The sequence below is a fragment of the Epinephelus lanceolatus genome, chromosome 6 (genome assembly GCF_041903045.1).
Source record: "Epinephelus lanceolatus isolate andai-2023 chromosome 6, ASM4190304v1, whole genome shotgun sequence".
NCBI classification, from domain to species: domain Eukaryota; kingdom Metazoa; phylum Chordata; class Actinopteri; order Perciformes; family Serranidae; genus Epinephelus; species Epinephelus lanceolatus.
Genome location: NC_135739.1, coordinates 7228284 through 7243791, shown reverse-complemented (window position 1 = coordinate 7243791; position 15508 = coordinate 7228284). Strand labels below are relative to the sequence as shown.

The following is a 15508-nucleotide window of genomic DNA, read 5'->3' as shown; positions in this document are numbered from 1 at the left end:
AATTTAAAAATGCATTCGGTGTGATTCAGTATCACCAATTTATAAATGAAGTGCAAATATTTCATTCAATATTAAACTTCTGGTGAAGGAATGAATGACATAAATATGTTGTTAACCGTTTTAAAATGCACTTCTGTTGCTTGGGAAACATGTAAAGTTTAATGTTTAACCACTTCAACAGTATCAGCCCTGTATGTTTGCGACGTTTGAATCTCGGCGGGTGCCATATCACGCTGCCAACAACAAAGCATGTGGGTGTGGGCGTGTGTGACCTAAAAAGAAGTCAAACAGGTCGGACCATCCTTCATAATATGACTCTCAACAGGATGTATGCTGATGGAAACTGAGGGCTGATGTTTTTAAACTTATTTCTATGTGGAAATACATTTTAACTTTTTGTTTTTACTTTTACTGCTGGTGATTTAAAATCAGAGAAAGACGAGACAGGGAGCAGGAATGGCTCAACAAGCCGCAACATGACTGTCAGTGACTTCATTCAGAGTGAAGCAAGGTGTGCGGATGACTTGGAGCTGTTAAAGGGAGGGAGCAGGAGAGAAGGAAGTGAAGTTAGACGGGGCTATAAGTCAGTAATGGGACTGTCTTCGTTTTCTAGTGTGAAGAGGAAAATATCTTCGAGTTGTTTTTGCGTCTCCGGTGCGCAAACAGGCCCCCGGCAGCGGGCGTTACCGGTGGCACTGTGGCGCACAGGACTGCTGCTCAGCTTCCTCGGTTTCTGCGCCTGTCTGGGTAAGATGACTCGCTGTCTGTTCATGCATGTTACACCCTGAGATAAGCAGCCACACTGACACTTGATGCCGATCAAACTGAGCTGTTCCTCTTCTTTCTCTACAGAGGAAGAGTGCGTCCTTGGCATTGTTGGACGAACAGTGTCACTGCCCTGTGTTAACCCTCAGTTATTGAACTTTGTGAATATTTCCATTGAGTGGAGGAGAGGTGAAGAAGTGGTGCTCAGATCAGTGTGGACAGAGAATGGAGATGTGGAGGAGTGGAGCATTAACAGGGCCACAACTCCAGTTGATGCTGCACTGACCGGGAACTTCTCTCTGCAGCTGCCCACAGTTGATCCCACAGAGGACAGAGTAAATTACAGTCTCTTCGTTATTTCAGGGGGGAATCAGAGCACTGAGCTGTGCACCGTGTGCCTCAGGACAGCAGGTCAGTGTCAAACACACAGGAAGTCATTAGAAGAATATTTAAAGTCACTAACTCCTGTCTTTGATGGCTGTTTGCAGCCAGTTTCAGCTTCCCAAAGCTGCAGAGAGAAGAAGCAGAGGAGGGAGAGGAGACAAGCGTCTGGTGTCGCTCCAGTGGAGGTTTTCCTGAACCCACAGTTTACTGGCTCATCAACAACACAGAGGAGCCCCCCGAAGGCTCAGTGTCGACCCTGGCAGCACCAGTCCCAGACACCCAGCTGTACAACATCACAAGCCACCTGACCACCAACATTTCCAAAGACGCAAGCGTGTCGTGCATCATTAAGAACCCGTCCATGAATGAAACCCTGGCATCCACAAACTGTGAGTGACTAGTTGCTGCCTGTTCAGTTATTAGACCTTAAACACAATTGGTTCACTAATGTCTGGTTCTTATTGGTGCTAAGATGGAGGGAAGGGCAGCCCTGTCATTGGTCGAGCATCACAGGGCATGTGGATGTTCAGCACAGGGCTCTGTGTGGTGGTTGGCGTCATGGTGTTGGCAGGAGTCATCTATCAGATTCACCTGGACAGGATAAGTAAGAGGAAGAAGAAAGAGTACCAGAAGGAGCACCCAAACAGAGGTAGGCATCTGAAATCTTCACAAAACCCACTTTTACACATCTGAGAGTTTCTCCAAAGGGTCCGTCTTCAATAATTAAAACAGACATGAAAACAACTTTTAAAATAACGGGAAAAAAAACCCACTGGTTGCTGGTGAAGGCTGCTGCTGTGATCCAGGCGTGAAGAGATGAAGGCATGTAAAACTGTCTGTGTCTTTTAAAGTCAAAATGGATTGTACTTTTGAAATATTTCTAAGATGATAAAAAACATGATTGCACAATTTGTGATGTGCTGCACAAAACTTAAATAACTATCAAACCAGACACCAAGATTTCTTGCAACAGGTTTGATATTATCCAATAGGGGACGAGCCGAAGGCAGAATTTGTTGTGTAACATGCTGCAGCCTGATGGCAACAATCTCTGTTTTGTCTGAGTTCAGCTGGAGAATTTTTTTTTGACATTCAGCTTTTAACATCAGTGAGGCAGTAATTAAGTGAACACATAATTTGTTGTGTAATGAATATGTTCTATTTTGTAATTGTGTTTTTTATTTAATAGTAAACAGGCGGGTGCACTTGTGTATCATCAGCATAGTGTCCTAAAATTCTTTTGGTCCAGTATTTTTGACAGTATTTCAAAAGTTTTTACTTCTAATCCAGTAACAGATCCTTTGCTAATTGTCTTCCACTCATCTGAATCAGCGGTGAACCACATTACATACACATTACATTTTATAATTTTTGTAAAATGTGCAAGGTGTAAAATGAACCCTAGCTTAGAAAATGAAAAGAGAACAGAATGGTTACAGCAAAGGTTTTTCTTAGAGGTGTAAAGAAGTGAAAGTATCTCATATTTTACAAGAAAAACTAGAATTACCGCCTCAGCACACCAGTCAAGTTGCAGTTAGAGTTTACAGCCATGTCTGTTCAGACTCTTATGTAACCATGACAGCTGACAGTGCTCCATATTCTAAAACAGTGGGTCGCAGTCTAAAAGTGGGTTACGAGTCAATTTTCAAAGGAACGTGTGAAATTTGTAAAAAACACACTTTATTTATTAGTATGGTGAATTTCTGGCACAGGGCTTTTATTTTGAAGTGCAGTTTCCTGCTGTAGAATTAGTGAGAGAACAAACAGCTACTTAACAGAATTGGCAAACATGGCCAAACGCAAGTATGATGCTGATGAATATATTAAACTGTGTGGACCTTGAACTAATGACTAAGGAAGAATCGGGACCCTGTGGCTGCATCAGTTGGAAACCACTGTTCTAAAACATGGATGCTTCAAACACAAGAACTAGACAGTATCTGACCAAATCCAGCCCTATCTGTTCCTGAGTTATGACACTGAAGAAGGGCCAGGAAAATGTTTTTGCAGAGCATTATGATGTCGCAGTGAAGTTGACCTTTGACCTTTTGGATATAAAATGTCATCACTTCATCAGTTTATCTTGTCGGACATTTTTGTGAAATTTTGTGTTAATTAGCATACGAATCTAAAACCAAAACCTTGACCTGACAGCCACCAAATTCCAGTCAATTCATCTTTGAGTGCAGGTGGACGTTTGTGCCAAACTTAAAGAAATTCCCTTGTGGTGTTCTTAAGATGTTGCCTTCACGATAATGGGACAGACAGCCTGTAAACATAATGCCTCTGGCCACATCTGTCATGGCCACAGAGGCATAATCTTAAAAGTTTGTTATTTTGTGTAACCACGGTAACCAGGGACCCTAAAGGTTTTGAGGGGGCCTTGTGGAGCCTCAAACCGTAGGCTGGAAACAACGTCCTTACAATGCATGCCCAACCAATTCGCCTAAACAGTATCTGACCTGCATCACTGCTCCCTTGTGGCTGCAGTTTAATAACTTGATGTGAGCAGAGTTGGAATTTTTCAAATTGTCACGCTCTCTCATCAACCACCAACTTGGTCGTAGGTATCCCAGTGTGCTCTGTGCATCCAATCAGTCGCTTCCAATACACAATGGGTGTTGCTCAAAGTCAAGGACGGATCTTTAAATGGCTGAATTCCAAGGATGCTGTGTCATCAAGTCCCGCCTAAGGACTGTTCCAGTGTCAAAGATCCTACCGAGATTAGAGAGTGCCAAAATCATCACAGTATCCTGAAACCACGTCAGTCTGCTGAGGGTTAATGACACATGCCTGGAGACACTCGTTAGCCTGTTCCAATGTGTGTTCACTGAATGATAGGGAGGGGAAATGAGTGGGAGTGAATCTCTGGTTGCATATAGTTGTGTATAGTTGGCATGCACCGTTAGCTTCTATTGGAGGACGCTGTAGCTGCATAATAAGAATAAGAACAGTATTTCCCATCTTTCCTAGCTTTCAGAGGGAGTATTATGGATATCATTTTCCTATCTTGGTGTTGAATTTACCATCATGTTATCTAAGGCAGGGGTTCCCAACTGGTCCAGATTCCTCCTCAGTCATTAGTTTGAGGTCCACACAGTTTAATTTATTCAGCGTTATGCTTGTGTTTGGCCATGTTGTGGAGCTAGTTTGCCGTCTCTGTTAAGTAGCTTTCCATTCTCTCACTTACTCTGCAATAAGAAACAGCACTTCAAAATAAAAGTTCTGTGCTGGAAATTTACTGTACTTAAACCATGGTTGTAACTCTGGTTGATCCTGAGAGGCCACTGCTTCTGTTTGTTCAGAGGAGTGGTTATTAAATAATGTTAATAACCAGTGTTATCACATGGTTGTTTTATTCAGTAGCCATTTAAAAACCTATGGAGGATGAAAAGTGACATAAAGAATAAGTCTAAATAAATGTATAAAAAAATACAGGAATAAATACGTAAATAAAAATACAGAAATAAATAAGTGAAAAAACAAATGCTGAAATAAATAAAGAATAAATGAATGCATAAATAAATAAATCCTACTTCAACACGCAGACACAGAAATACAAAAAGAAATGTTCTTGTACCAAAACGTATAAATAAATTTAACATATTTTATTTATTTATATCCTGTTTAATGGATAATTAAACTAATTTAATTTATTAATTTCTACATTTATCTATGTACTTCCATATTTATTTCAACATTCATTTATTTTGTTTTTTTACTTATTTACTTATTCCTGTATTTATTTTTACTTTTTTATCTTCCATATTTATTTATTCCTTAATTTATTTAATTTTTTAAATTCTGTATTTATTTTTTCCTGAATTTATTAATTTTTTTTAGATATCCTTATTTATTCATTCATGAATTTATTTTTTTAGATTTACGTATTTATTTATTCCTGTATTTATTTATATTTCTGTATTCATTTATTCCTGAATTTATCAAATTTTTTTTAAAAAATTCTGTATTTATATTTCTTTATTTCCGTATTTATTTATTCCTGAATTTATTTAATTTTTAAAAAATGTACGTATTTATGTATTCCTGTATTTATTTATGCATTCATTCATTTATTTACATATTTTTAAAAATGTATTCCTGTATTCATTTACACACATATTTCTGTATTTATTCCTGTATTAACTTGTACGAAAATGTATGTATATATTGATTCTTAAGTAATTTTTCATCCTCAATATAAAACTTAGTTTTGAAGAAATCAAACATTCTGCTGACGTTCAACAGGTCCTCGTGTGTAACATGCTTTTGTGAAAACCTCTTATTGAAATGAATGTGTGTCGTCACCAGGATACAAAAGGCGAAGTCCGTACAGGGAGGAGACGGAGGCGATGAAGCCAGAGCGAAAGGAGACGGACGTGTAAAACAAATCTTCATTAACTGTCACTTTCCTTATTTGAGGCAGCGGAGCACTGATTTGTAAATATTTGTTGTGACAGCAGGGATCACCGCTTCAATATTCAGCAAGTGGTGGGTTTTTCAACAGACCATGTAGATACTGTTGTACATTTAGTTTCTGTAAGATAATAAGGCATCTCATCCCTTCACCTGCTCAGGAGTCTTCTGTGTTTGCTGGACACTTCCTGTTTCCCTCAGGCAGCAGCTGTGATGTTTAAAGTTTTAATAAAGAGGCTCAAACTCAAACCTGTCGCTGTTTTATTTTAACTTTTACACATCTATGAAACTTTTCCATCATGACAGAAAACACGACGATGAAGAACTGAATTCTTTTTATATCTGAAATCTCTGGAGCCACAACCATACAATCTCTTCAGCCAGAAAAAGACAATTTAATATTTTTTACTGGAGCATTTTATCAACAAACCCCAAAGGTTTAATTTCTAATGATATGAAAATGATGAAAGTAAAACAGCTAAACATCTGTCATCAGTTTCCTATTGATCAACAACTCATCTCAGCATCAGACGTCACACAAAACAAACCACAGTTCGAGTGAGCATCATCATCGTCATCGTCATCCCAACTGCACCTCGTTTCCATCACTTAAGTCGATTAAGCCTGGCTCTTCAGAGGGAGAAGAAGACACAGTGTCTGCGGCACAGATCTGCTGCATAGTTTGTGTCGGTACCTTGGCACCTTCTGTCTCAAGGTCACAGCGTTCAGCTCGATCCCTCCTGCAAAGACTTCACCGTGTAGAGGTCGTCACGACGCTGAACCGTGATCGGGATCTGCTGCCGGATGTCGGCCAAATACTGCAGGTCTGTGAACACGTCACATATGGATACAGAGAGGTTCAGTGCAGTCTCAAGACAGAAATGACGACAACACCTGTGCAGTATGATGTAATCCAATACAACAGCTCTGACTATGGGATGAAAACAATAACGTCATTTTAATAATACAATAAGGAATTAGAAAGCTTCTCACTATTTTGAGATTCTGAGTCATTATTTTGTTAATGTGTCTCATTATTTCCAGATGAGTAAGTCATTATTTTGAGATAAAAAGTCATTATTTTGAAATAAGTGAGACATTTTAGTGAAGTTTCTTATTATTTTGACATATTTAGTCATTATTTTCAGATACTAAGTCACTATTTCTGATAAAGTTTCTCACTATTTTGAGATACTAAATCATTTTTGTGAATGTTTCTAATTATTTCAATATACATGAGTCATTATTTTGAGATTTTAATAAGGTTTGACATTATTTTGACATATTAAGTCATAATTTTGAGATAAAAAGTAATTATTTTTGAAATACATAAGACATTTTAGTAAAGTTTGTTATTTTGACATATTTAGTCATTATTTTAGAGAAGTGAGTCATTTTAATACAGTTTCACATTATTTTGACACATTAAGTCATTATTTTTGATAGAGTTTCTCATCATTTTGAGATCCTACATCATTTTTGTGAATGTTTCTAATCATTTCAAGATAAGTAAGTCATAATTTTGAGATAAAAAAGTAATTATTTTGAAATAAATAACACATTTTAGTAAAGTTTCTTATTATTTTGACATATTTAGTCATTATTTTTGATAACATTTCTCACTATTTTGAGATTCTAGGTCATTACTTTGTTAATGTTTGTCATTATTTCCAGATGAGTAAGTCATTATTTTGACATTTTAGTAAAGTTTCTTATTATTTTGACATTTTAAGTCATTATTTTTTATTTACGTGAGTCATTTTAATACAGTTTCACATTATTCTGACACATTAAGTCATTATTTTTAGATACTAAGTTTCCCAACATTTCCAGATGAGTAAGCCATTTTGATAAAGTTTCTCATGAATTTGAGATACATAAGACAATTTAATTAAGTTTCTTTTTATTTCGACATTTTAAGTCCTTTTTTTTTTTTTTTTTTTAGATTTGAAGTCATTATTTTGCCATACCCAATTCATTATTTGGAGATAGTCATTATATTGAGAATGTTTTTCATCATTTTGATTAATTTCTCATTATTTTAACATACAACGTCATTTTTTCAAGACACGTAAGTCATATACCTCGTCGTTATTTCCAATAAAGTTTCTTGTTAATGACTTACAGGATCTTATTTTTCATCACATGAGCAGAAATGGGCTTCTATAACAAACTACTATTGTTTTGTCTTTAAATATAACCCCACTACCCTTCTAAGTAATCAGATTAATTTCAAATATCAACTGGATGTTTATGCGGCACCGAGAGCCGATCAATGTCATTTTACAAATGCGACAACAGAGCAGCCAGAGCAGGCTCCAGTGCAGCAGTCGTATCTGTCTTGATCAATACTGTCTGCAGAAACAAGCAAAGCGCTCCTTCACTCACCGATGTCAGCGTAAATGATGGCTTCCTCTGGTCCGGCCTTTGAGATAACTTCTCCCCTGCAACAATCACAAGTCTGCAAAATGTAACAGCTAAAAATATTCACAGAAAACAAAAGCTTTTGTTCAGGAGTGTATTTAACTTGTTAAAGGATCTGAATACTTTTCCCACCACTACTGCTGTTAACATCTATCACTTCCCCTCGCTTCCTCTGCGTCTGGCAGTCTAACTCGTGTTCCCTCTAATTCCTTTCACGCAGTCAAACATAGTACGAGCTGGTCAGAGGACACAGAAGATAACATGATTGTGTATGTTGTTACTGTACCATGGGTTTACAACAGTGCTGTGACCCCAGGCGATGTATGAAGAAGTTTCGTCTCTGGCTGGAGATGCTGTGGCCACGTACACCTGGTTATCAATCGCCCTGCAGAGGAGAGAGAGAGAGTTATTGTCACTGTTTAAGACAACAAATTACAGAACCCTCCTGTACAATCAGAGCAACATGATCAATCCTCATCAGCCTGACCTCCCCCTCTGAAGGAGCTCCCAGTGCGCTGGACCAGTCGTCATGTTGAAGGCTCCAGGGTAGACCAGCAGCTGACAGCCTGAGGACGACAGGACGACCACATCATCTCCTGCAAGCACTCAAAAACTCCCCACTCGAAGCCGTAATCAGCCACTTACCTTTTCTGCCGTAGAGCTGTGCCAGCTCTGCAAACCTCATGTCGTAGCAAATCCCCACTCCCACTTTACAGAACGCTGTCAGAGGAATTACAGAGAAAACAGATTCAAGTGAAGCTCGTCAAGCTGCTGGGAAATAACAGAAAGGAGTCGGGGTGTTTGCCACTCACGTGTTTCGAACATAGACAGAGTGTTGCCTGGGGTCAGCGTCTCAGACTCCTGGAAGCGGATTTTGCCTGGAACGTCGATGTCAAAGAGATGAATCTTGAAGATGAAAACATTAAATGGTGAAGAAGAACATTTTAAGATGGCACATTTTGCTGAGTGTGCAGACACAGCTCACACTTTGGTTACATAAGGACCAGATGGCTCATAGCAGTGACGCCAGTACCCTGTGTTCCCGCATTACCCCCCACAAGACTCCCTTTGGGACACGGTGGTAAGTCTTCTCCAAGTCCACAAAGCACATGTAGACAGGATGGGCAAACCACCGTGAACCCTTCAGCAGCCCCGCGAGGGTCAAGAGCTGCTCCATGACCACGACAGAATAAGCATTGCTCCTCTTGAATCGGTCGGAGCCTCCTTTGCAGTACCTTGAAATAAACTTTTCCAGGGAGGCTGAGCAGTGTGACACCCCTGTAACTGGAGCTCACCCTCCAGTCCCCTTTTTTAAAAAAATGTGAACCCAAGTAAACAAAATACAAACTAAATACTGTAGCTGATGCACACATACCTTCCTGTATTTAAGAATCAGCTCTCCATCAGGTCCAAACACTGTGCAGCTGTTATACAACTTCCCACCGTCCTCTTCTGGGATGGATCCTGATAAACAACAAGTCACATGGTTCATTTCTCCACTGTGGAAAAATGTGTTGATCTGTGCTCAGAAACAACGTTTTTGTTAATGAGAGAGGAGCATGCAATGTAATAAAGCAGGTGGAATAAACCAGACAGACATTTATTGTATTCTAGATCAGTGGTTCCCAACTGGTTCAGCCACAGGGTCCAGATTTCTCCTTAGTCATTAGTTTAAGGTCCACACAGTTTAATACCCTCAGCGTCATACCTGTGTTTGGCCATATTGTCGGGCTAGTTTGTTGTCTCTGTCAAGTAGCTGTCCCTTAGTTACTCACTCTACAACACGAAACAGCTCTTCGAATGCGCCAGAAATTCCCTCTACTTCAAAATAAAGTCTTTTTTTTTTTTTTTACAACCTTAGCATGTTCACGAGTCACTCACGACGACCCACTTTTGGACCGCGACCCACCAGTTGGGAACCTCTGTTCTAGAGGAAATTTTGTGATGATGGTAAATGGAGATTATCTACTTTTTAGCTGCACCTAATTCTCCAAAATAAACCCTCATCTATTCACGTCACTGATTTCCCACACTCAGAATCACTTCTACCAACTCCCAGAGAGACACCTGATGCATATTCCACTGCATGTTGACATGTCATAGCAGGTAAAGCACAGGTGTTATTAATGACAATAACGATGTCTGCATAGCACACAGGTGTGTCAGTTCCAGGGAACCTGCTGCTGTGCGTGCTTTGTGCTTCATGCACCTGTCGTGAAAAGGACTACTGTGGGTTATATGATTAAAGATCTCGAGAAAGGCTGCTCTGTGGAAACATTTCAGGCAGCAATGGTTGACCATTCTGACAAATTGGTGACCATTCCTTGGCCTTTGGTTGCCGTTAGTGGCACCACCTTTAACATACAAACCAGTCAGGTTGCAGTGACAGTTTACATGTCTGTCCAGACTCATCTGTTGCCATGACAGTTACCAGTGCTTCAAATATGGACGGTGCTGCAAAGAAGCTGCAAATTCTATGACATGGATCTTTCTAAATGAATAAAGTCGTTTGTGCTCTTATCTGCCTTCACACACTGTATGAAACTCCAGTGATGTTGTGATGTATCAGATCGGTACAATCAGCTGCAGCACTGCGCTGTCCAATCAATAACTGATATCCAATCAGGGGGTGTGTTGGTCGGTAAACGACTTCCGCTAAGGCTGCACTCATGTATCCTTGCTTTCCTCTCCTCTGAAAGCCTCCTCTCTCTCGACCCCTTGACTCCTCCAAGCGCATTTAACATATTGAGACATCCTACAAGCAAGATGGCGAGTCTCATTCATTTCCTGGGTCAAGTGATCAAGGATAGAGGATGGAGGAGTCGCAGAGGGATATTGGGATGAACCCACTGCATTTGCAAGACTGTGACTTTCGTAAGCACAAATGAATGAACAACGAGAAAACATAACGCCTCTGGCCGTGGCTATCGCTGGCACCACGGTGTTATAAAACTTAACTAGGAATGAATCAACAAAGAAACAGACAAACAACAGAAAAACTGTGACATTCAAGATTAGAGTAGTTTGTAATCCTGGCTTTAAACAGACCTATAGGTACAACTGAGTTAAGTTTTTTGGGGGCTTTTTTTTTGCCTTTATTTGATTGGACAGCTATAGTGTGAAAGGGGGAGGGAGAGAGGGGGAATGATGTGCAGCAAGGGGCCGTAGGTAGAAATCAAGCCTGCGGCCGCTGTGGCCACAATACAGCCTTTGTATAAGGGGTGTCTGCTCCACCAGGTGAGCTAGTGGGCGCCCCATGATTGTGTTAAGTCTTAATGTGTGCTGTGTATTGTTTCACATGTGTGCAGCACAAAAACTAAGAGCAGTTTTCCTCAATTTCACTTCAATGAATCGACTAATGATGGGGGCAGTTTAATAGAGAGGGATATATGAAGGCATGTTGACATTTCGGGCTTTTTAAATGAATAGAGACCAACGTCTGTCATGTCTTACTGTTATGGCCACCCCACCTATTCATACAAGAAGCAATGATGATAGAGTAATGTTACCGGCGATAAATCTTAGGGTGGAGTGATACACTGCATGTAATGGTTCAAGAGTGGAGGCAGAGGCGTGTCAATAGAGGACATCACAGTAATCCAAGACAGACAAGAAGATGGCTTCAATGATCCTCCTCTGAACACAGGAAAGTGAGCTCTGTTTCTGTACAAATATCCATTTCTTTGTCTTAGCTTGACGACACATGTGCCTGAAGCTGTTTCTTTAAGCTGCTCCCTGCACCAATAACACAATATCTTACATGGCTTAACTTATTAACTCTGCTGCTGAGCCTTTAACTCTGTGGCCCTGATACCAAAACCTTATGTGCAGCACTGATACACTAGTCAGAAGCAAACTCTGGGTTAATACATACACCAATCAGCCAAAACTTTCAAACCACTGACAGGTGAAGTGAATAACTGATTATTTTGTTCCAATGCATTGTTCTGCTGGGAAACCTTTGCTTCTGGCATTCATGTGGATACCACCTGACATGTTCCACCCACTCAAACACTGTTGCAGACCAAGTACCCCCCCTCATGGCAACAGTACTCCCCAATTGCAGTGGCCCCCCAGCAGGATAATGCATCATGCCACACTGCAAAAACTGTTTAGAAATGTCCTGTGGAGCGTGACAAAAAGCTCAAGGTGTGGACCTGGCTTCTAAATTTCCCAGGTCCCAATCTGCTCAAGGATTCTTGTGATGTGCCGGTACCCCAGATGTACCCTAATCCAAGGTGGGGTCTCCTTGGATCAGACTTGGCTCTGACCTGTGGAGGCATGGACACAGGATCTCTGGGAGTGTCCTGCGGTGTCTGGCACCAGTGCGTTGGCGGCAGATCCATTTAGTCCAGTGGGTTGTGAGGTGGGTTAATGGCACGTGCCACAGATGCTCATTCAGATTGGGATCTGGGGAATTTGGAGGCCAGGTTGACACTTTGAGGTCTTTGTCACATTCCTTGGGCCATTCCTGAGCCGTGTTTGCAGTGTGCCATGGTGCATTATATGTATGTGAATAGAGCCACAGATGCTTCCCTACCTCCCACCAGATACACCTTGTTCTCCTTGGCTGCCTCTGACAGCACCTGAGTGGACTCTCCTGGGATCCTCTCTGCATACTCAGGGAAGAAGTTGGTCCCATATGGAGAGTTGAAGCATTCCTGTGTTGATGAGAGGTGAGAGAGGGTCAGTTTTTCAGCAGGAGGTGACTTTAATGTTGGACTTATGCACTAAGGACTTCAAGTTAGGACCCCAGCCTCCTCCTCCTCCTCCTCCTCCTCCTCCTCCTCCTCACCGGCAGCAGCACCACTTTGCCGCCCTGTCCCGCTGCCTCTTTCACCAGCCTCCGGGCTCTGCTCAGGTTGTCCTTCTTCACACTGGTCACCTGCAGCTGGATCACAGCCAGCCGGAACTCTGACACAACAAGACACCGTTATTCATGCTACAACTTGAAACTGTGTCAGCAGTTGGAGACGTTAACACACTGCAGATATTATTAAAATATAAATGCGCTCGGTTTTATTAGCATATTAGCTTCCACTTTAAATTCAATACATTAAATAAAACAGAAAACTTACTGGACATCGCTTTAGCTAAAGTTGACATGTATGCAGAGAAGTCCTGTTTGGGTTCACAGTCCACAGAGCAGACATGCCACGTGATTCCGGATGACTATTTGCTTTTCAAAATAAGAGTCTAGAGCTAGTTTTTTTAGCCTTAGCACGGTTTTACGGCGTCAGAGAGTTCCGGTAAAACAAATACAACGATACAAAACAATAAAAACAAACGTCTGCAGATGTTAATTATCTGTTCTTCTGACATAACGTGACTCTACGACACATACACCAGCTTATGTAAAGTTCGGAGCCTTTATTGTGAAGTTTAGCGGAAGTTATGTTAGCAAGGGGGAGGCTGTTCTGCTGCCAACCCAGTTTCAGGGTTTTTACCTTTACCCTTAAATATTTAAGTTGTTCCTGTGATAATATCAGTAACACATTATCTATTTTATTTCTTTGGGAACAGTCTTTATTCATTAGCAGAAGAATTTTTTTTATTGAGTTATGATTTTTATATGAACTTGCATATTATAGTGCTGGTCTTTTTTATATACATAATTATTATTATTATTACTCTTTTTATTTTGGCACATTTTATTTTTATTTTGGGACTTGGGCTGTAGAGCAGGTTCTCTTTGGCCTCTTCATGTCACAGCCCGGCTCTTAGGTTGGACAAAAAGAGGGACACACTGGTAAATCAACAATAAAGTGATATATTAACTTCAGCGGGTTAGGGTTAAAAAACAACAACAAGAAGTTACAAACAGATATGAGGCACCTCTGGTGGTCAGTAGTGTAAGGAGTGGATGAATGAAAATGTGCTGTGTGAGTGGTGTGTAAAAGCAAGGTATGGTGAGGAGGTCTACCAAAACCAGGTGTGTCCCATGACACTGATTGCACTCAATCAAGGTCTGCAGCTGTGGAATAAGACACAGCAAAGAAACCAAGAAGTGAGGCTGTCACACAGTGCATTTTTATTTTGTTTCATCCCTCATTAACATTTATAACCTTTTTTGTCATCTTACTTACTTACTTAGTCCTCTTCGTTCCTTCAGGAACATAAGGCTGCGACGATCTGCTTCCATCTGGTCCGGTCTTGTGCAGCATGCTGTGCCTGCTTCGTGCTACTGGTAGGGTTGATTTTGCAGCTTTCTCTATACAGTAGCTGGAGTTGGTTGGGATTGACGTGCCGGGGCAGCTTGTACACGACCCGAAGTCTGTCTGGCCTCACGTGGTATGAGGCTGTAATCCATCACCTGGAAGACCATAGACAAGGGTAGGGGACTAACAAGCCAACTCCAAAACACTTCCCCTAGGTGGGGGTTGGGCGTGGGGCTAACAACCCCACCCCGTAAAAATGTATTATTGTTATGGAAACTTCTACAAATGCTTTTTTGTCATCAGCTCTCCTGTATTGTGTTGTGGAGTTGCCTGTGTCTGACATAGCAAACTGTCAGAGCCCTACAAAATGACCTCCAGCAGGCTACTGGTGTGCATGTTTTTGACCACACTGTCAGAAACAGACTCCATGAGGGTGGCATGAGAGCCCGACATCCTCTAGTGGGACCTGTGCTCCTGTGCTCACAGCCCAGCTCCGTGCAGCTCCATAATTCACCAGAGGATTGGCAGGATTGGCTGTTCTCTGTTCTCTTCACACATTCCTTGGGCCATTCCTGAGCCGTGTTTGTAGTGTGGCATGGTGCATTATCCTGCTGGGGGGCTACTGCCATTGGGGAGTACTGTTGCCATGAAGGGGGGGTACTTGGTCTGCAATGGTGTTTGAGTGGGTGGAACATGTCAGGTGGTATCCACATGAATGCCAGAACCAAAGGTTCCCAGCAGAACAATGCATTGGAACAAAATAATCAAAGTTATTCACTTCATCTGTCAGTGGTTTAAATGCTTTGGCTGATCGGTGTATAGTTTATGATGAATGCATTTAGTCTCTGATGACTAAACTTTACCCTCAGTCAACACTCAACAGCACAAATTCTGTTAACAGAATAAACCTTCAAACGACATATTGTTGAGTCAACATCTAAACCAGTCAGCTGTTAGATCAGGTGAGAGCCAGGTGTTGCAGTCATCGGAGACTGCAGCCACCTTGCTCTCGCTATCCACTTTTGTAATGACGTCAGGAACAAAACTAACCAGCATGCATTGTGTGGCGATCGCCGGTGATCGAATCTGTGCAGGCCTGGCTCATCTTGAACGAGCCTAATGATTTGCAAATAGAGAAATGTGCATGCCCTGTGAACAGTCTCTGTGGTATTGTACTTTAATGTCACATGATGTATAAATGATTCTACTTCCACAGGTGCAGTCAAATAATCTCCATTTATTAAAAACAGAAACGCTTAGAAAATAATAGCAGTACAGTAAGGTGCAAATTACACTTGAGACATGTTGCATTTCGACTTGTGGTTGACATCCTCTGCCAGCGATGTTACCAACTCCCGATT

The 15508-nt window shown here is 41.1% G+C and overlaps 2 protein-coding genes across 2 annotated transcripts; one reads left to right on the top strand and one right to left on the bottom strand.

Moving 5' to 3' along the window:
- The first annotated feature begins 281 nt into the window (after positions 1-281).
- On the top strand, positions 282-6304 carry LOC117254488 (ICOS ligand-like). The gene is made up of 5 exons (XM_033622832.2): positions 282-747; positions 853-1176; positions 1254-1538; positions 1622-1798; positions 5461-6304. The coding sequence occupies exons 1-5, from the start codon at positions 477-479 to the stop codon at positions 5532-5534; spliced, it is 1131 nt and encodes a 376-aa protein (XP_033478723.2). The 5' UTR covers positions 282-476; the 3' UTR covers positions 5535-6304.
- On the bottom strand, positions 5810-13182 carry nit2 (nitrilase family, member 2). Its single transcript, XM_033622836.2, has 10 exons — positions 13068-13182; positions 12785-12903; positions 12530-12650; positions 9365-9453; positions 8802-8895; positions 8635-8709; positions 8477-8555; positions 8276-8374; positions 7954-8009; positions 5810-6391 (listed from the first exon to the last, which is right to left on the bottom strand). The coding sequence occupies exons 1-10, from the start codon at positions 13093-13095 to the stop codon at positions 6291-6293; spliced, it is 861 nt and encodes a 286-aa protein (XP_033478727.2). The 5' UTR covers positions 13096-13182; the 3' UTR covers positions 5810-6290.
- Positions 13183-15508: the final 2326 nt, after the last annotated feature.

What these genes read in the sequence shown, in the direction of transcription:
- LOC117254488 (XM_033622832.2), top strand. Translation starts at nt 477, where the DNA reads ATGACTGTCAGTGACTTCATTCAGAGTGAAGCAAGGTGTGCGGATGAC. An exon ending in CGGTTTCTGCGCCTGTCTGG is followed by an intron (nt 748 to 852) that starts GTAAGATGACTC and finishes CTTTCTCTACAG; the next exon opens with AGGAAGAGTGCGTCCTTGGC. An exon ending in CGTGTGCCTCAGGACAGCAG is followed by an intron (nt 1,177 to 1,253) that starts GTCAGTGTCAAA and finishes GGCTGTTTGCAG; the next exon opens with CCAGTTTCAGCTTCCCAAAG.
- nit2 (XM_033622836.2), bottom strand. Translation starts at nt 13,095, where the DNA reads ATGTCAACTTTAGCTAAAGCGATGTCCA. An exon ending in TTTAGCTAAAGCGATGTCCA is followed by an intron (nt 12,904 to 13,067) that starts GTAAGTTTTCTG and finishes TTGTTGTGTCAG; the next exon opens with AGTTCCGGCTGGCTGTGATC. An exon ending in AGCACTGTTGTAAACCCATG is followed by an intron (nt 8,010 to 8,275) that starts GTACAGTAACAA and finishes TGATTGTTGCAG; the next exon opens with GGGAGAAGTTATCTCAAAGG.